General features: G+C 49.0%; 1 protein-coding gene across 2 annotated transcripts in view; it reads right to left on the bottom strand.

The window, feature by feature from the left end:
• RCSD1 (RCSD domain containing 1) overlaps window positions 1–20408 on the bottom strand; it is a 66304-nt gene extending 45896 nt beyond the window's left edge. For both annotated transcript variants that reach the window (XR_014296723.1, XM_082654164.1), the window contains exon 1: window positions 20264–20408. Coding sequence is in view for 1 of the 2 variants with exons in the window: in XM_082654164.1 (XP_082510290.1) it covers window positions 20264–20269 (6 nt within the window). In the remaining variant the exon portion in view is untranslated. The remainder of the gene's footprint in view (window positions 1–20263) is intronic.
• Window positions 20409–20759: the final 351 nt, after the last annotated feature.

The following is a 20759-nucleotide window of genomic DNA, read 5'->3' as shown; positions in this document are numbered from 1 at the left end:
GTCATTAGAAAACGTGTGCCTCCAGCTGGGGCAGCAACTGGTCGGTCCCTCTCTATGGAGGGGCAGGCCTGGCCGCGGTCTGACAACTGCTTGTATCTCTACCTAGGCCTCTTGGCTGAAAATACACTCTAGTATCTGGCCATGGTGAGGTTTCAACTTTAAAGGGGCCTGGTTCCCTTTAAACTCATATCCTCTCCAGACCAGATGATAAGGGGGATATCACTGGCTCCATGAGGAATGGAGACTGAGATTCAGGGGTGGGGAAATCTCCTCCCAGGTCCTGGTAACGGGGCACCACCCTCCTGTGGGAAAAGGCGCTGGTGACCGTCTGGGGGAGAGGAAGCATCTGAGGCCCACCCTCCAGATAAGGGTGGAGATGGGGGCAGAGGGCGGTCCCTCTCGGGACAAGTGGGGGAACGCCGGTCAGAGGCTCAGCCTCCTCTGGCTGGCCCAGTGATATCAGAACAGAGGGGAGCCAGGGAGCTGGTGGGTCAGGGCTGACCATGGGCCCTGACATGCCTGCCCCCTGCCTTGCCTCACCCCTTCCCCTCGTCTTGGCTGGGCAGACCTGGCCCCATAAATGGACTAGTGACTGGGTAGTAAACGCCCCAGCGTAACGAAACTACTCACAGGAGGCTGGGGAAGAGCAGGGAAGTTCGGGGCAGCGAGGCCAGCAGGAGCAAAGCTCCACAAGACAGAGAAGGCCGAAAGCTCGGTCGGAGTCCATCGCATTGCGCTCTGTGTTGGCAGGAGAGGTGACATGAGTTTATCTACCCAGAAGGGGGTAACGGAAGCTGTGCCTGGGGTCAGGGGAGATCAGGAGAGTAGGAGAGCCGCGCAGCAACACTGCCAGTGCAGAATGCAGGGTGCCCTGGGGCTCTCTTTCTAGGATGTGGCTGAGGGACAGGAGTAGCGGAAGTAGCCAGGCAAGGAGTGAAAGGCCACAGGTGGGGTGTTCAGAGCCCTCTGAGTTCCATTTCTGCCCCTGTGGCTTGGTGATCTCCAGTGCAACTTTTCCATTCTCACCCACAGCCAGAAGTGAGGCTCTGGGTCTGGGGGTGTTGTTATATATCGAGTTGTGTCCCTCAAATTCATATGTTGATGTCCTAACCCCCAGTACCTCAGAAGGAGACTGTATTTGCAGATAGGGTGTTTAAAGAGGTCAATAAGTTAAATGAGGCATTAGGGTGGGCCCTAATCCAATGTGACTGGTGTCCTTGTAAAATGAGGAGATTAGGACTCAGGGAGGGAAGACTCTGTGAAGACACAGGGAGAAGATGCCCATCTTAAACCAAGAGAAGTCCCAAGAAAACAATCCTACTGATACCTTAATCTTGGACTTCTAGCCTCTAGAACGGTGAGAAAATAACTGTCTGGGTTTAAGCCCCCCAGTCCATGGTACTTTTTCTGGCAGCCCTAGCAGACTAATACAGGCATTGCACCTGGCCTGTGGAGGCTGTCTCTGGGGCTGAGCCATGTCCTCCTTGCCCCGTCATGCTATGTATACTCTTTTTTTTTTGCGGTACGCGGGCCTCTCACTGTTGTGGCCTCTCCCTTTGCGGAGCACAGGCTCCGGACGCGCAGGCTCAGCGGCCATGGCTCACAGGCCCAGCTGCTCCGCGGCATGTGGGATCTTCCCGGACCGGGGCACGAATCTGCGTCCCCTGCATCAGCAGGCGGACTCTCAACCACTGCGCCACCAGGGAAGCCCTATGTATATATACTCTTGCTCACAGCATGCTGTCAGGATAAAAGCGCCTTGAATCCTTTTCCCCTACTCTATAGAAACGGCCCAGGGACTTCCCTGGTGGACCAGTGGTTAAGACTCCACCCTTCCAATGCAGGGGGCATGGGTTCCATCCCTGGTCCAGGAACTAAGATGCCGCATGCCGCAAGGCACGGCCAAAAAAAGAAAATCTGCCTAACTTCACACAAGCAGAGCCATTGGCTGGGCTGCAATTACTGGGCCCTCTCCCCTCTGTGCTCTGTTAGTTGGTGCTTTTGCTTCTAAAACTCAAAACAGTTCACTGGACAGAGGGGGAATCCCTATAGCTCCTGAACTTTGCCCTTGACTGTGGCGGGAACAGAGCTGTTGCATGGAGGCACAGGGCAGTGGTCTCCCTGGTGTGGACTGCAGGTCTTTCCTCAGGACCCAGGCCTCCTGGTGGGCGCCTGGGGTGTCAGGCCAGGGACGGACCCACATGCTAGAGTCAGGAAGTCCTGCCCACCCCACTGGTTGCCTCTTTGTAGCTTCAAACACGGCCTCTGCCTCTGAGCAGTGATCTGGGCAGGGCCCAACCTGGTCTCTCATCTGTAACAGCTGCTCTGAGCTTCAAAGAAAAGCCACAAGAAGAGCAGGAAGCAGAGGCCCAAGGGGAGTGCACGCCCCACAGATCTCTCACCCCTACCCTGCCCCACACGCTCCAGAGCGCCTGCTTCTCTTTGAGGCACCAAGTTATTTCCAGATATTTCCCTCTGTTTTTGAAAACACAGAGGTGACAACACCTTGCATCTGTCCAGTCCTTTATACCTCTTCCAAGTCCTTGGCGATGAACACATTCACTCATAATCCCCCCAATAAGCCAGGCAGGGACAGAATTATCATCCTGGTGAGAGCCCCAAATCTTGGGCCATTGATTCAAGACTGCACAGCAATTTCCACAGCAACGGAATTTGGTCCACAGCCCTGAACTCCTGCACCACCATGCCCAGCCTCTTCCAGCTAGACTGTTAACACTCACCTGGTTCTCCTCCACCACACGCATACACAATGTACCTGCACATGTGCCCAGGAGGCACAGGTGAGCTGCTCTTCATTATAGACACAAGAAACCCAGGCCCACATCTGATGCCCTTTAAATGCTATGGCCACACCTGGGCAACCCCATCAGTGCACAGGCCCCTGGGAACCGTGCTGCCCCTTTTTTTAGTCCTCAGCTAGGGCTTAGGTAGAAAGTTCTCGGCCTGTGAGGAAGGGTCCCCGCTCAATCTCCTCTCTCCGCCTCCGCCCCCAGTCCTTTCCGAAGCCCACCTTGCCTGGTTGTTAGTCCAGGTGACTGAACAGCCCCTTAAAGGTCTCTCTCCAATCCATTCTCTGGGGACCATAGCCACAGTGAACTTTCTAAAGTGTAAATCTGATCACCTAACCCCCGTTCCCCATAGCTTGGGGAATAAAACAAGTGGCAACACAAAGAGGTGGCTTTGGAGAGCTTGAACATTCCCTGTAATCTCAGCAGCCACGCCAAATACATACCCAGTAGTTTAAGTTAAGAAGTGTGCCTGCCCTACAGGTTCAGCTTCAAGGCTAGCCCCGTAAGCACTCCCTGTGCAACAGGACTGTGTCTCCAGAGGCCTCTGTGTGGAAATCCTGGAGCTTCCGAGGTCGAGTTCTAGGGAGTCAAGCATGGCCTACCCACTAAATCCAACTGTACTTCCAGTGCCCTCCTCTCTCCTGCCTCTCCCTCCAGCTGCAACATCCTTCTCTTCCCTCTTCAGCTCTCCAGCCCCTCCTCAACCTTCCTCCTTTGGGAAGTCTTTCCTGCCCCCAGGTCATACCCAAATCTGTGTCCTGAGCACAGATTTATCAGCATACTTGACCAAACTCTTATAATCACCTGTTATCCTTCTGATTCCCTTACTAGACCGCAGGCTCTCCAAGGGCAGGATCCCAGTTGTATTCCCTTTTGTGTCCAGAATTCTCAGCAGAGAACCTTACACAGTGGGCACTCCTGAAATCCTTATGAAGTGAGGGAGTGAGTGGGTGACTGCTTCTCCTCCCTAACCCAGACCAGTCTTGCCCACCACAGCAAGGGATTTCCTAGGAACGGGTCGTTGCTTCCTAGAGGCCAGCCCAAGCAGGCTATTCTGCTTCCATCCTTGATGGTGGGTGAGGTTCTGGGTGACCCCAGGCTCACTCTGCCCTGCCCCCATCTCGCTGGTACATAATTTTCCCCTATCATCTGCAGCTGCTCCAGCAGGAAGTCCAGATGGTTGCTTCATTTCCCAGGGTGTCCACACCCCTTTCCTGCCCTCCCCTCCCCCTCCCTGTTGGCAGGATGGGGAACCCACAGGAGTACAGTGGGAAGATGGGGCTCTGTGCTGAACCAGCCTCCACAGGGCGCTCTCACCTCACGTTGTCTTCCCGGCACACCTCGCTAAGTCTGCAATTTGTGTACCAGGTACAGTGAGCCTTTGCAGAAGGAAGGCAGCCCAGGGCTAATTTGGCAACATTTACCAAGAACCATATCCTTTGGCCTAATAATTCCACTCCTGGGAATTGCTTCCAAAGAAACTATTCAAGAGAAGAAAAAAAGATACATGTACTGTTTATAGCTATGTTATTTAAAATAAGGAGAAAAGGGAAGCAAATGCCATGTCCCAAAATAGAAAAATGATTAAATGATGTTATATTTGTGTAATAGAATATCATGCAGAAATTTTAAGTGAAAATGTGACTCTGTAGAACAAGGATATTGTCTTGGAAATAGCATTACGTGAAAAGATACAGTACAGAATTGTATAGACACTTATTATAATTTTGTAAGAATTACATATATGGCTAAAAATAATAAAGACATAGTCATTATATTAAGTAGTATTGTCTTTTTCTCTCAGTTTTTTTTTTTTTTTGATGATAAAGGGGGTAAAATGGAGGATCAGAAGGGAGCAAGAAAAAAAAATTAGCTGTGTTAGGATGATAATTCTAACAATTTTACCTTAAAATGTTTAACATTAGCTTAATAATAAAGTAATATTTTAAAACTAAAGGGAAACCCCTGAACACCAAGTCCTAGGATTTTCAAAAAAGGATTTTTTTGTTGGTTGTGGTCTTATCATTGTTTTTAAAATAATAACAAGAACATGCCTCATTCAGACCTTCCCAGTGTGTGGCTGTGCATCTATAAATTAATCTGATGTGGGACCCACGACCTGATTGCCACTAAAAGCACTTAAAAGACCTTTGCCTAATGGACAAATAATTCTGTCCCCTCTCCCTCCCTTCTCTGAACCTCAGCTACCACATCCCAGCCTCAGGTGACAGTCTAGAAGTACTGAGGTCCATTCCCTTGAGGCCTCCATTCCTGGAGCTGAGAGAGGGTTAGGGGAAAGGAGATGTGATCACACAGAGAGTCCTGGAGAAGTCATCTGGGCAGGATGAAAAACTTTAAGTCCTACATTTGTGGGATACAGAGATAAAGTCTGAGACTGAACCTTTTTTTTTTTTTTTAAAGAAAAGGGATAGGTTACGGGAAGCCTGTGGTCAGCTAAAACTCCCAGCCCTCTGCACATAAACTGGTCCTTCACTAACTTTAGTCGTCCTGGTGTTCCTCAAATGTGAGGGATGCCCACAGCATTGTCCTTGGCCTGCTCCTTGCTTTACAGTGGCCTGTCACTGCTCGGGCTGCAGAGACCACTTCAGTGCAGATGACTGCTGAGCCCATCTCAGCCCAATGCCCTTCCACGCTCCAGTTCTGAATTTCAATTCTGAATGTCCTGTCAAGGCCTCAACCGAAATGCAGCCTCTCCGCCACCCAAGCCAGCCCAATCCTTCTCCTTGCTCCCAGTCTGAAAATGCAGTCATGCTGATCACTTTCTCTCGAACCCTAACACCCACGGCAGCCTCCCACCAAATGCCAAATACTGCGAGTCCTTGCCTCAGTTTATTCCAGTTTCATTGCCTTTCCAATCTCAAGGCCCTCCCTCATTGGTGCTTTAGCCTCTCAACTGGTAGTCCAGCCTCTGGAGTCTCCCACCTACTCATCCTGCACACTGGGGCCAGGTGAACGGGCCTCCAGCGCTCCTTTGATCCCGGAAGCCCCCTTTTCAAAGACCCTCAGTACCCACTGAAGAAAGCCCATGTTATCACACTGTCTTTCTTGTCTGTGCACAGTGTAGTTTTATCCTCTCTCTTCGGCAGTTTCGCTCATGCACACATGTGTGCACACATGCCCACTCGGTCACTGAGGGTACTCATAGCTCCCCACTCCCCCAATTTATCACTTAGCTGCCCACTACTGTTACTTCTTTGCCCTTCACTATAGCCACCTGCTTAGAAACAAACTCCTGGTTTTCAGTGCCCACTGTGAACTCACTCTCTCCCATGAAGCCTTCTTCAGTTGCACCAGCTGAGCACGATCTGTCTCTGAGCAAGACCCCCAGACCTGTGGTCTTGTTACTTACATGATACTTCATACCTGGCACCCTGTATTTATTTGGAGATGCATCGTATCACTTCCCTGCACCGCTACTAAACCTTCTGCTTATTGAGATCCTGTTTTTATATCTGACTCCCTCTGAGGATCCAGACAGCATCTTTCACACAGTGGGCCTGATAAATATATGTGAAATTGACTGAACAAATGAGTGTGTATTTCCAAGCCAGGTCTGGCCTACGCTGGTGCCTGACATTCCAAAGCTAAGCAGAGGGCTTGACGTTCATTCCTGTTTAATTTCGTTATGTTGGTTTTGGCCCCGGCATACCATCCTATATAAATCATTTTGAACTTGAATATGTCATCTATCATATTAACTATCCCAGCTGTGGGTCATCTGGTTTCTTTCTATTTTTCATCCAAGTCATTAACAAAAATGTTTAACAAGCCAGGGCCAACAACAGAGCCCGGTGGCCTGCCCTTGGAGACTTCCCTTGGGAAGGACCTGGGATGCAAAGTGCAATGAAGCTGGGCTTCCCTGGTGGCGCAGTGGTTGAGAATACGCCTGCCAATGCAGGGGACACGGGTTCGAGCCCTGGTCTGGGAAGATCCCACATGCTGCGCAGCAACTAAGCCCTCGTGCACCACAACTACTGAAGCCCATGAGCCTAGAGCCCATGCTCCGCAACAAGAGAAGCCACCGTAATGAGAAGCCTGTGCACTGCAACAAAGAGCCCCCACTCCCTGCAACTAGAGAAAGCCCATGTGCAACAACAAAGACTCAACGTAGCCAAAAATAAAATAAATAAATTTATTTAAAAAAGAAAAGTGCAGTGAAGCTACGCTAGGAGTTAGGTAGCTCAACCACCTCTGAGTCCATCTTACCAAAACCCCTTACTTGGATTTACTTACTGCAAGTAATTATTTTGGCAGGATGAATTCAGAGCAGGTTGAGCTACCCTGACTATCTGAGAAACCAGAAAACCTTGCTGGCATATGAAGGCACTTAATTCCTTCAGCACAGCAGGAAGCTCGGGATTGATGTCAAGCTGAGACTGATGTCAGCTGAGAAGGGCTCTGAATGGTTAGCTTCTCAGTCTCCAATCCCTGCAGCTGCCTTTGCAATCACAGAATCCCACCCTGTTCAGCTTCCCAGCAGGGGACTCCCATGCAGGTGTGAAAGGTGAGGACAGGTCAGGGAAGGGGTGACCAATGTAAGCAAGAAGGAGAAAGAGGAAGGGATGCCATACTTCAGTTGGACTGTCTTCTTCCCTTTTCCTACCTCCTCATTTCACCTGCTCTACCAGGGTGAACCACAGAATACACTTGCTGTCTCCCTTTCTTTGAAATGCATTTATTGAGCCAATAATACTCCCTTCTTCTTGCAGGCCCTGGATGCGCTGTGAGCCTGCAGCTGCTGTTCCATGCCTAAGGCTCCCCCAGGGCTGTTTCCTTGGTTCTAGTCTGGACTTATGTGGGTACTGTTCCAGCACTGCCTCCGAGGACCAACCGCATACAGAAGTCCAGAGAGCTCCACCAGCAGAGGTCAGCACGCAGCAGGCACTAACCACCCTTCCACCCAACACTCTCAGGCTGGAGGAGAACTTCAGCCCCTCCTGGGTCCCAGTCAAAGCTGCACCGAAAGCAAAAGAGGCCATTCTCTTTTAAATGACTATAAAAACTTTAGTTATTCAACAATCATATCACATCAAATATATGCCAGGCACTGTTCTAAACACTTTACACAAATACAGTTGGCCCTTTGTATCCACAGGTTCTGTATCCTTAGATTCAACCACTGTGAGTCAAAAATATTCAGAAAAAAATGTTCAGAAAGTTCCAAAAAGCAAAACTTGAATTTGCCATGGGTCAGCAACTATTTACACAGCATTTACATTGTATTGGGTATTATAAGTAATCTAGAGATGATTTAAAGTATATGGGAGAATGTGTGTAGGTTATATGTAAACACCATACCATTTTATATAAGGACTTGAGCATCCACAGAATCTGAGGGGGGTGGGGTCCTGGAACCAATCCCCTGTAGATACTGAGGTACATTGGTATTAATTCATTTAAGCCTCACAATTCAATCATGTAGGTACTATGATTATTTCCATTTTTACAGATGGGAAAACCAAGGCACAGAGAGGCCACAAGCTAGTAGCTGGCAAAGTCAGGATTCAAATCCAGCTGTCTGGCTCCTGGATCTGTGCTCTTAACCCCTCCATTGTGCTGCCTTGAAGCCATATGAAGCATTCCTGTGTTCATTCAAAAGGGTGTGTTGGAACATACAGTTGACCCTTGAACAACGAGAAGGTTAGAAACCCCCTCCTTCCCCCAAAGTCAATAATCTGTGAAAATCCATGTATAACTTTATAGTCAACCCTCTGTATCCAAAGTTCTAAACTCACGGGTTCAACTAACCGTGGATCATGTAGGACTATAGTACGATGCACTTAGTGAAAGAAATCCAAGTATAAGTGGACCCATGCAGTTCAAACCCATGTTGTTCAAGGTTCAACTGTACTATGTTCATTGTAGCATACTAGAGCCAACGATGGGAATTTTTAGAACTTTAAATTAAGAGATATGGGAAAGTGCTTTGACAAAAAAGCACGGCAGAATTGTAAAGTATTTTCCTTATCACCACTGCACAAATCAAAGCCTCTTTTGTGTGTCCTTTTTGGTCCATAATGGAAGCCTTAGTTTTGCTCATATTCTCCAACACCACCTTCTTTGTACTCCCTCTGCCACCTTCTATTAGGCAAAGAGAACACCAGAGTTTTCTTACAGAAGACACTCAGGGTTGTTACAATTTTGCACAATCTCCATGTAATAGATATTAATAATCATACCACCATGACTTTATGGGATATTTTACCTTTCTAAGGTACTTTCATAAAGTACCTTAAAGTACTTTATACAAGTATCTTGGGCTTCCCTGGTGGTGCAGTGGTTAAGAACCCACCTGACAATGCAGGGGACACAGTTTGAGCCCTGGTCCGGGAACATTCCACATGCCATGGAGCAACTAAGACCGTGTGCCACAACTATTGAGCGTGCACTCTAGAGCCCACGAGCCACAACTACTGAGGCTGTGTGCCACAACTACTGAAGCCCACGCACCCAGAGCCTGTGCTCCACAACAAGAGAAGACACGGCAATGAGAAGCCTGAGCACCGCAATGAAGAGTAGCCCCCGCTCGCAGCAACTAGAGAAAGCCCGCACACAGCAACAAAGACCCAATGCAACCAAAAATAATAAATAAAATAAATAAAAAATTTAAAACGTATCTTATTTATGATGCATGATCTTACTTCCTTTTCAAAATAGCCCTATAAGGTAGGGAAAGCAGGTACCAGTTTTACAGATGGAGGGACCAACAAGAACCCTAAGGCTAGTCACTGACTCTGGACCTGAAACTCAGGTCTCATGGTTTATCTCTCTACACAGCAACACCCTTGGCCTATCCCAGATGTAATCAACCAACAAAGGAAACCTAAAAAGAACAGAGGGCAGAAGGCAACCTGGTGTTTCCATTTCCTTCAAATTCCATTGCCTAATGTCCATGTTATTCACAGGCTGACTTTCACTAACCCCTTGCTTAGGCACCAAGGGCAGGGCTTATTTACAGGCTTATAGGGGAAAAGAAGGCAATTCCGAGTGTTATATAACTCCATGTAGAAAAAGGCATAGATTCCCTGTTCACTATGGGGGAGCACTTCCAAATCAAAAAGGATGCCTGTAAGCCGTCTCTCTTGATGGCATGGCCTATGGTATTGGCTGTTCTGGGGCTAAGATATTTGAGAAACATTTTAAACAGCTGCACCTAATGGCTTATGTCTATTTCATTGATTTTTTTTTTTTTTTTGCAGTACGCGGGCCTCTCACTGCTGTGGCCTCTCCCGCTGCAGAGCACAGGCTCCGGACGCGCAGGATCAGCGGCCATGGCTCACGGGCCCAGCCGCTCCGCGGCATGTGGGATCTTCCCGGACCAGGGCACGAACCCGTGTCCCCTGCATCGGCAGGCAGACTCTCAACCACTACATCACCAGGGAAGCCCTTCATTGATATTTTAACCTATAGAAATGGGGCATATATTCTATTCACCCTCTGACTTCCCTTTCAAACCTACCTACCCCTCCTTATCACATCTCAAAGCATGAAAAATAACTGAAATCACCAAAAACATTTTTTTGTGCCTGCAAAGCAGCTTTTGTTTTAATCAGGAAGAACATCTCCTACCATGAGAATTGTGTTAAGTCTCAAGTGAGTGAGCCCAGAGCGGCACAGATAAATGCTTTCTTCCTCAGCCTTCACACCTTTGTCAGTCTGAAAGACACAAGTCTTACTTCCAGACCAACTCAAAGATCATCTGCTCTGTGAAGTCTTCTAAGATTCCACCAGGACCCAAAGGATGGTCACGAAACGTATCTAGCTCTCATCATGTGGGGCATGTGGGAGGATTGCACTTCCTCATCCCTCTGGTCGAGTTGATGTGGCTCATTCCAACCCTTCCAGGCCACAGCCACAGCCGGGGCAAGTCCTTTGGAACCCTCCCTCCCTCTGCTATGATAACTGACAATGTTCCATATGGTGGCTGCTCTGTCAACCTGGGTCCCACAGGGAGGACGACAGTGACATGGAGCAGAGCCCCCAGCCAACCCTCCGCAGAGTGAGAAACAAGCCTTCATTGTTTTCAACAAGTAAGACTATGGAATTGTTTTACAGTGACGCTAGCCTGCCTAGACCGCTACGATCACCTGTCCTCACTTGTCCAATTGGACTGCTTACACACTGGCTTTACAGAGCCCATCACATTGCTCTGCAATCATTGTTTCCATTTCTGCCCTGCTCTCTTCCTCCAGACTGTATGGATCTTGAGAACAGGTACTGTGTCTTATAAATTCTCATTTGGTAGCTGCTCAGTACATGTTCTTAAATGAATGAATGGAAGAATGCATGAATAAGGTACTTGATCACAGAATATCAAATGAGATCACATAAAATGTAATTCTATAATCTTTTTTTTTTTGCGGTACGCGGGCCTCTCACTGTCGTGGCCTCTCCTGTTGCGGAGCACAGGCTCCGGATGCGCAGGCTCAGCAGCCATGGTTCACGGGCCCAGCCGCTCCGCAGCACGTGGGATCTTCCCGGACCGGGGCACGAACCCGCGTCGCCTGCATCGGCACGCGGACTCTCAACCACTGCGCCACCAGGGAAGCCCTAATTCTATAATCTTGCTAGGCACAATCTTCTCTGAGGGTGGAGATGATCCCAGATAATCTTTTTTTTTTTTTTTTTTTAATTTTTGGTCACACCCCAAGGCATGTGGGATTTTAGTTCCCTGGTCAGGGACTGAACCCGCACACCCTGCATTGGAAAGCAGAGTTTTAACCACTGGACCAGCAGGGAAGTCCTGATCCCAGATAATCTTAAGTAGCTCTTCATCCTGAAATCATCCTGGCTTATCAGTGTGGGTCCTAAATCCAATGACACACGTCCCTATGAGAGACTCACAGAGCAGGTGAAGTGAGCAAGAAGCAAAGACTAGAGTGGCCACAAGCCAAGAAAGCCACAACCACCAGGAGCTATAGGAGGTGTGGAATGGATTCTCCCCTAGGGTCTCCTGTGACACCTTGATTTCAGATATCTGGCCTCCAGAACTGTGAGAGAATAGATTTCTGTGACCTCATTTGTGGTCACGTGTTATGACAGTCCTAGCAAACTCATGCATCTGCCAACTCCACTGGTTTTAGATGCCCATCTGGGCAGCACTTTGGCATTCAGTCTATAGTAGCCTGGAACACTGGGACCCCTCTGAGTCTCCCATGCATTTCCACAAGGGCTTGGAATCATCCTTGTTCCTCTCCTCCCAAGTACTTCAATTCAGGCTTTTGTGAGGGGATTCAGGCATGACTAGGCAGCAGGGGCCAAGGACTCCTCCAGAGAGACCCCTTGAGGGCATCACAGAAAGGAAGGCTAGTAGGACAGGGTGTAGTACTGCCCCTGGTGGGGTGGGGCCCTCCCAGACTTAGCTCCGGATCTCTTGGCACTTGTTGCTTAGAACAATGATAAAGGGGCTTCCCTGGTGGCGCAGTGGTTAAGAATCCGCCTGCCCATGCAGGGGACACGGGTTCAAGCCCTCGTCCAGGATGATCCCACATGCCGCGGAGCAGCTAAGCCCATGTGCCACAACTACGGAGCCCGCATGCCACAACTACTGAAGCCTGCGCTCCTAGAGCCCGTGCTCCACAACAAGAGAAGCCACCGCAATGAGAAGCCTGCGCACCGCAGTGAAGAGCAGTCCCCGCTCGTTACAACCAGAGATAGCCCGCGCGCAGCAGCGAAGACCCAACGCAGCCAAAAATCAAATAAGTTAAAAAAAAAAACCCTTAAAAAAAAGAGAAAACAGATGGAATAGGACTTTATGAGGATTAAAAAGATAAACTTATGCAAAACTTCTGTATATAAGTAGGCATTCAACAAGTGGTAGTGATTACCATGCAGCAAGCTTTAGGTTTCTCCCACACCGACATCAGTGTGGATGCTCAGAAATGGATTTCCTATTATCCATCAAAACGTATCTCGAAAGCAAGACAAGCCAGAAGCCTGAAGCCTGGACATGTATTTCAGAGATGGAGGCGGGGGTGTGTGCGTGGTGTGCATGGCCCCATCAAGGTAGGAGAACTGTCCATCTGGCTCATGTGCTTGGAATGAACTATGGAGGGTAAGGGTCTAGCAGGGAGGCCCCAAGGAAGCTGGAAGCCCTCTATGGCATGTTGAGAGATGTAACTTCTCTGTGACCTCTGGTGTGGGTGCTTGGGTTGTGTAATAGCAAGCCACAAGGCTCAGCTTCTCGTTTACGTTGCACTGTTCCGCTGGGCCCAGCCCAGGCTGATGCACGCGGCTGGCTGCTGTTCCTGGGCCCACCTCAGCTTGTCCCCGTTCTGCCTTTGGACAAAAAGGAGAAATGCTGGCTTCTTGGAGCATGCACAGGATGTGTGATCACAGTGGGAGGAATGAGTGGGGCTGCAGGTGGAGGTGTGAATTGAAAGAGGAGATTTTTTGTGTGAATGTGGTTTATTCCCAGAGGCCTCTTTCTGCCAGAGAAAGCAAGAGGGCCTTGGGGGGTGACCAAAGGCATTCCCTTGGGGCCTGGAGCCTATTTCAAATTAGATATCCTCAGCAAAAGCTTTTAAGTGCAGGTCCCAGGCCGAGTGTGCTAATCACTGGGTTGAGATCCCCTGTTAGCTGTGCACCACCAGGGCTGCCAGGGGGCCTGGGAAGAGCCACACTTGTAGGGGGAATCCCCAGCACAGGAAGCAAGTTCTCTGTAGCTTCCATTAGAGAAGCTGACTTTGAACTCCCACACACCTGAGAGCTTATCAGGATACAATCTCGTATTTTTTTCTGTTGTGTCATATGTGTATATCTTGTTTCCCCAAACAGAAGAGAGCTCCTTTTATGGCAGGAACTGTAACTTATATTTCTCTTATCCCTCATCTAGTCCCCCAACTTCAAATACCTTTATCTTGCTTTATCCTCCAGAAACGAACCGCTGGTAACTCATACCATGTTGTTGCTAGCATCAGTGCTTTGCTCGTCATTCCCTCTGACTGGAAGGCTCTTCCCAAATGTCTGTACTTGATCAACTCCTACGCATCCCTCCAGACTCCACTTAGAAACATCTCTCACAGGAAGCCCCCTGAACCCCAGGCGGGGTATGACACCTCTCCTCTGTCCACATGAACTCAAACTCCTGTTCTCCACACGCCTGTAGGTGGTTGCCCCCCTTCTTAGACCTGAGCTCTTCAGAGACCAGCAGGGTGAAACATTCATCTTCGTATCTCCGCTGCCTGCCAAGTATCTCCACTGCCTGCCAAGCAGTACGGCCTCAACGCATGTCTGTTGGACCTAATTAAAAGAGCTAGTGTGTGGTGTCCTATGACTTGCTATCAATCGATTATGGAATATCCAGCTTAAGAGAGATATGTGATTGCTACCCCAAGGCCAAGAAGGTGGCCCCGATATGGTTACAAGCAGGTTCAAAATGAAGGGCATCTTGGGTGGAGAGAATGTCCAGTTCCAAGGTCTGGAACTTCTCAGTGCTTCCAGCCTGGGGTCCACAACGTTCTCCATTAAGGATGGGCTCTGATGGCATCTCAGGAGGGTCTCTTACAGGTGTAAAGGCCCTGAATGGCCATCTCACCTCTCCTATGGAGGCGCCAGAGCTTGAAATTGCAGAGGCTGGAGCCCCTTCCCTCAAGATGAGATTTGACCCATGCAAGTGAGACTTTACAGGTGAGCCTCAGCGGCTCAGCAGTCATTTCCCACAATGCCCAGGAGATAGATATTCAGGAAACCCAAAAGGAAAAAGATGGGGAGCTCACTCCCCAAAAGACCACGGTATGAGGGCAGTGTCCCCCCTGGCGTGACTCAGGTAGATCTACTGGGGAGATGAGCCCCTGTAGGGCCCTAGAGCAATAATACTGATGCTGGTGACCAAGCCTTAGTACTGTATTAGCAGTTTCATTGTATCTTCTTCTGCAGAGAGAGATTAAAAACTTCTACATAACTCTCTGAAGGCCAAACATGAGGTGGATATTGATTTTGTGATGAAACTGACAATTCTACCTCTTAAAGTTTAGGCTGAACTACTCCTCCCCAGGTGAGAGAAAAATTGCAAGCTGTTGTTGGCTTTCCAAAGGTCCATTGGTGCCTAAATCCCCAGGCAGCCTCAGTCTCTGCTTCTTGTTTTCTCCTTTACAGTATGGCAATTAGAGATTGTTTCGTTCCACCCAGAGCTCTGAGATGTTCATATTCTAATGAGTTGAGTAGAGGTGGTCAAGCTGACTCTGCAAACCCAAAACTATTACTTTAGGAAGGCAGATCTGCCTTCAGATTTCTCTGGAACCGAAACGTTCTCTTGAGGCCCTGATAAGATTACCGGGCTGCTGAGCCGCCAGTGTTCAGATTTCCCACGGAACCGCGCTCGCCAGACTCTGGCTCGCCTGGCTGCGAGGAGTCACGCTGCGGATTGGGCTCTGAAACCTGACTCCGCTCCAGGAATGCATGCTCACCCCCTCCTGCGATAGCGCCTGGGCCCTTCCAGTCTGCCTACCCGAACTTCCCCCTGTCATTGCGGTCCAGTGAATGCAAGTGTATGTTAAGTGGAAGCCGGTGGTACTTAGAGGGTCCCACAGAGTGGGAGCCAGACAGGAATGTGCGGGGTACTTGGCCAGGCCTGCAAGTCCACCAGCCAAGCTCCAGCTCCCAGAGGCCAAGCAATCCCTAATTATGACCCGTGGGCTCCAGTCAGCAGCCAACATATGGCTCAGTGACAGGCTGGGTCCAGAACCAGCAAAGGCTGTTGGTGAAATTGTGGTAGAAGATATTTAATGAAGTATGGGAATTCCCTGGCGGTCCAGTGGTTAGGACTCTGAGCTTCCTGGTGCAGTCAAAAAGAAAAAAAAAAAAAAAATTAAAGAAGTAAAAAGATATCATTGAAAAAGTAGGTTACCAAGTGAACACATTATATGTACCAGCATGTACACATACACACAAACCCATCATCAGTAATACTGATAGTCTGTGAGGATGAAAAGACATGATAGCCCAATATTTAATTAACATTTACTGCACAAGATCTAGTACAAAATAAATGCTCAGTAAACACTGAACAAATGGATGAATGACAAATAATATCTGGAAAGAACTTGGAGTTACCTTAAGGAAAAGGGCTCCTTAACTGTCTTCATCTAAATTAGAAATTCATTACTTGTTCAGTGGAAAATTAAACTTTTTTTTTTTACATCTTTATTGGAGTATAATTGTTTTACAATGGTGTGTTAGTTTCTGCTTTATAACAAAGTGAATCAGTTATACATACACATATGTTCCCATATCTCTTCCCTCTTGCATCTCCCTGCCTCCCACCCTCCCTAGCCCACCCCTCTAGGTGGTCACAAAGCACCGACCTGATCTCCCTGTGCTATGCGGCTGCTTCCCACTAGCTATCTATTTTACGTTTGGTAGTGTATATATGTCTGTGCCACTCTCTCACTTTGTCACAGCTTACCCTTCCCCCTCCCCGAATCCTCAAGTCCATTCTCTAGTAGGTCTGTGTCTTAATTAAACTTTTTCAAGCACTCTCAGGTTATTTGGTACTGCCTACAATTTGTATTTAAGCAACTAAGAATATTAGTTTAATTTTGATGTCCGAAGTCTCCAGCTCTTTCTTTATTATATATTTCTCCCTTCTGGGTTCCTATCCAGAGTAACTTCACCTATTATCTCTTCTAGAGAAGAATCATATTTTCATTATAAGAGGTCTGTACTTCTCATGGAGTGCTGGACATTCCTGCTTAGAACAATCAAAACTAACCTATCTAAACCTTGTTTTCTTTTTTTAAAAAAATATCTGATCTTTCTCCCATCTTCAACCATTTATTTACTCATTCAACAAGCATTTGCGTGCCATCAAGCCCTAGATACATAAGATATGGCCCCAGTCCTCAAGGAATTTTCCAGGAAGAGAGCCAGGTAAGCAGACAGTTACAGTTCTGCCTGGTACTCTAATTCAGTTTGAAAAAAGTGTCGAGAGTGCTGTAGAGTCCGAGGGCATCTGTGAAGGTTCCCAAGGTAGAGATATTGGAGCTGCAGGCTGAGAGGGGAAGAGTTCCCTGTTTCTGTCAATTCATTTATCAAGCAAGTTCTTCTCGAGAAATTATATGATTATCTAGGCACTGTGCAAATCTCTGGAGACCTAAAGACCAATAAGACAGTCCCTGCCTACAAAAGGCTTATAGAGGCATAAAAACAATACTGCCATTCTCCTTGGCATCTTAGAGAACTCTACTCATCTGGGCACCCTGGCAGGCTCAAACACAGAAGTCATTTCTGGTTTCTCTTATAACACGTGGCCTTTACTCTTCCATCTTTTCCGTTCTTGCTCTCTCTCAAAGTCAGAATGTGCCTGGACTCTCAGAGAAGCTCCTGAGTCTGGTTTCCTGGCTCACTCTACGCATTGGTGTTTCTGCCATATCATCCCTGCTACGTGGTGGCCGCCATCTTACTCAACACCACTCAGTTTCCTACTGTCCATGGAGCAGAATCCAGGGCCATTCACTATCTGGCCTTGAGGGCTGCAGCTGGCCTCTGCCTAAATTAGAAAAAGGCCCCCTTTGGGGCACAGCTAGGCAAGGAGACTTTTTACAAAGAAAAAGTAACCCTTTCTTCCAGATGGCTTGAATTCCAGCTCCCACTCACCCACTTGGCCAGCATCCACTATACTCAGAGGCCCTGTGGTTTTTATCTTATTACTTTCATTTTTGTCTCTCTCTGCTTCCCCACTTTCCTCTCCAGCCAACTGGCCTGCTTTCCTACACAAAGCTGGCATGTTCTCCGGGCACCTATTCCTTATGCCTTCTCATCCTCACCACCTACCTTTCTTTTATGACTTCTTCTGAGACTTAATAGAAACACTGAAATACTATGGAACTTTTGGTCTGCAACTGCCATACCTTTGGCACTTAAGCATTTGAAAATTATATGCATGACAAGATATAATGGTAAGTCTCATTTTCCCTATTGGATTGTGAACTTTTAAAAGGCATCTTTATCTTGTTTATTGCAGAGGGCTTAAAGAGGGCTGAAATAATGATTGATGTTGATAGCAGTAAAGTAACTTAAAAAAAGAAAAGATTGGGCTTCCCTGGTGGCGCAGTGGTTGAGAGTCCGCCTGCCGATGCAGGGGACACGGGTTTGTGCCCCAGTCCAGGAAGATCCCACATGCCGCGGAGCCGCTGGGCCCGTGAGCCATGGCCGCTGAGCCTGGGCGTCCGGAGCCTGTGCTCCGCAACGGGAGAGGCCACAAGAGTGAGAGGCCCGCGTACCGCAAAAAAAAAAAAAAGAAAAGAAAAAAAAAGAAAAGATTTCCCAAAGACTTCCAGTAGGCAAGTGGGCTCTAGAGAATGAATGCTGAGTAACTCTCGTTGGCCTGGTTTAAATTCCTAGTACTGGGAAGTAATATAACTCAATTTCTCACCAAATATAGTGGTCCTTGCATGTCTCAAAAGTGGGTTTCACCTCTCAAAAGAGGGTTTTACTATGAGATTTTTCAGGAATTCCCAAATCTCACTCCTGCATATCATGTCCCACCATGAAAAGTTTACGTCCTGGCTGAGAAACGTCACTTCTCCAGCCCCTTGGTTTCCTTTTTACTTCATTTACCAGCGCTAGCAGTTGCAGTTCTTTTTCCAGGCATTTTGACAAAAGAACTTCAAAAGCAGTCACTGCCAACCAGCAAACCCATGCCCTGTACAGACTCGGCGCGAACTGACAGGCTTCCTGGCTGGCCAAGCAATGCCCCCATCTTGGTAGAATCCCCCATCAATGACTACATGTCTTGGTTTGTACACTGGAGGACCTTCTCTTTGCACCACCCCCCAAACACAGGAAGTTGCTTAAGCGGCAGTTTCAGGGCCTCTGCCACACACTGTTCCTTCCTCAACTGAGGGAGAAAAAAGTACCTTAGGAAGGAGTCCCTTGTGTCTTCCGAGAACAAAGTTCAAACTTGCATTTGGCCCTCAAGCAGCAAGCAACCTGCTTTTAAGCCTAAATCTTTGCTCTCATCTTCCATCCATTTCTGCAAGAGATTAGACAGGTCCTAAATCGCACTGTACCTCTACCTGGGGGCCTGAGGCACCCTGTACTTTCAGAGGAGGAAACCCACTCCTAAAGCAACTTCTTCAGGAACCTTCACTCAGCCCGTGGGCATCCCCGGGGCCATCTCCCTCCTCTGCCCTGAAGCTGTAGCCAGCCAGAGAGGATCTTATCGCTCTGGGCTATCTTTGAGTAGACTTGTGAACACCCACTGCTGGGCTTCCCTCCCACCCTTTCCCAGCCCTAATCTGCGTGGAGTTTCGCCAGTTTACAGTTGTTTCCAGAAGGTCTATCTCAGCCTCTGGTGGATCCCACAGTCCCCTGCACTTTATAAGGCCTCCCTGAGGGTGATCCCTGCCTAAATGCAACTGCCCAGGACAGACCTATTGCCCTCACAGAGAAGTCACAGTGCTTTGTAGGTCAAGCAGTGAGGTTCGCTTGGAAGAGCCAACCTGGGCTCTGGTGTAGAGCCAGGAGCTGGGAAGAGCTAGCAGAACTGAATCTTGAGAGTGCTGACCACAGCCTTGGAAGCAGCAGTTCACCTTTTGAAAAGGGTGGGAATCACCTTGAAAGCTAGGTAACGTTCACACCTTCTCTTTTCTTCTTTTCAAAAGCAAGCCCAAGTCTGGCTAAGACTGGCTTAGGGCTAAATGTCAGGACTCAGTTTCAAGGGGAAAATCTGGGGAAGCCTCAGGATGTGGAGAAGGCAGGGAGGAGGGGAATACACCCGGCCACTCCTCCACTGGAGGGTGGTTCCTGGATCCCACTGGAGCGGTCCCAGGAAAATCCCAGGCCGGGCAGTGGTGGGCTTCACCCTGCAGCCCCCCCACAGATATGTGGCCAGCACACTCCCATGCACGCAAGGACATACAGGGGAGTCTGAAGTCTAATCAGAAGGAGCGCCATTTGCCCACGAGGGGAGCTTTGCAGAAAGTTCTGAAAGATGTGACCGACAGAAGCGGGACTTGAGAAGCAAGAGGGCGACCGGACTCTAAAAAGTCCAATGTTCATCGAAAAGGGAAGCCAACGGACTGGTCAAAAAAAGTGTCTCACGTTAACAGTTCTGTTTCTCTTTCAATACCCACATCTTCAGATCCAGCGGCTTCTGCTTTCTGGAGAGTTTCTGGTCGCACGTTTGACCATTTACAAAGTTTACAGCACTTTTTTTTTATCTGAAGCATTTAGGTCCCTAAGCAAAATACCTGTATCTCTAGAAAGGCCCCTCCCCTCTCCCTGAGGTCTTCCCCCGCCGACCCCCTGCCTGCTCAGAGGGGTCCCCTAGGTAGGACCAGGGGCGAGCCTCCGGAGTTGGCCAGGAGGCGTGGGAGCGGCGGGCATTCGCCGTGCTCCCGGGGCGGCAGCAATGAGCCCGGTGCTCCCGGCTCCCCGCTCGGATCCCGGCCCCGCTCGCCGCCCTGCCGGCGCGCCACCGCCTCCTTTACCTCCATGTCCTCCAGGTGCCGACTCGGCGGCGGCCGCGCGCGCTCGCTCTGGCCGGGGCTCGCGATCCCCGCTCTCCGTTCGGCTCCCGCCTGGGCCGGGTTCGGCTGCGGCGGGCACAGCGCAAGTGGGCGGCTGCGCGCCCGGCTCGCTGGCTGCGGGACTGCTCGGGCCGCCCGCGCCCTGCGCTAGAGAACGAGGAAGGAGGAGGGGGAGGGGGAGGGAGGAGCAAGGAGGCCGGCGATCAGGGTTTAAATTTAGACACAAATCTAAACAGATACTGTCCCCTCCCGGGGCAGGACGCAAGCGAGGGAGCCACGACTCCATTAATCTGCCCAAACATGGGGATGGGACAGCCGCCTGGCCCCTCTTTCTCTCTTAGTTTCTCCAAGACCCTGGTCTTTGCCCCGGTGTCAGTCCTTCTTCACCTCTTCCTCCTTTAACATGCCTCTTTTCATTTTTCTTGCCCTAGAGGTTAGAGTCGTTCTTTCATTCTTT

The sequence above is a fragment of the Grampus griseus genome (genome assembly GCF_964374135.1).
Source record: "Grampus griseus genome assembly, chromosome: 1".
In the NCBI taxonomy this organism is placed as follows: Eukaryota; Metazoa; Chordata; class Mammalia; order Artiodactyla; family Delphinidae; genus Grampus; species Grampus griseus.
This window is presented reverse-complemented; position numbering and strand designations above follow the sequence as displayed.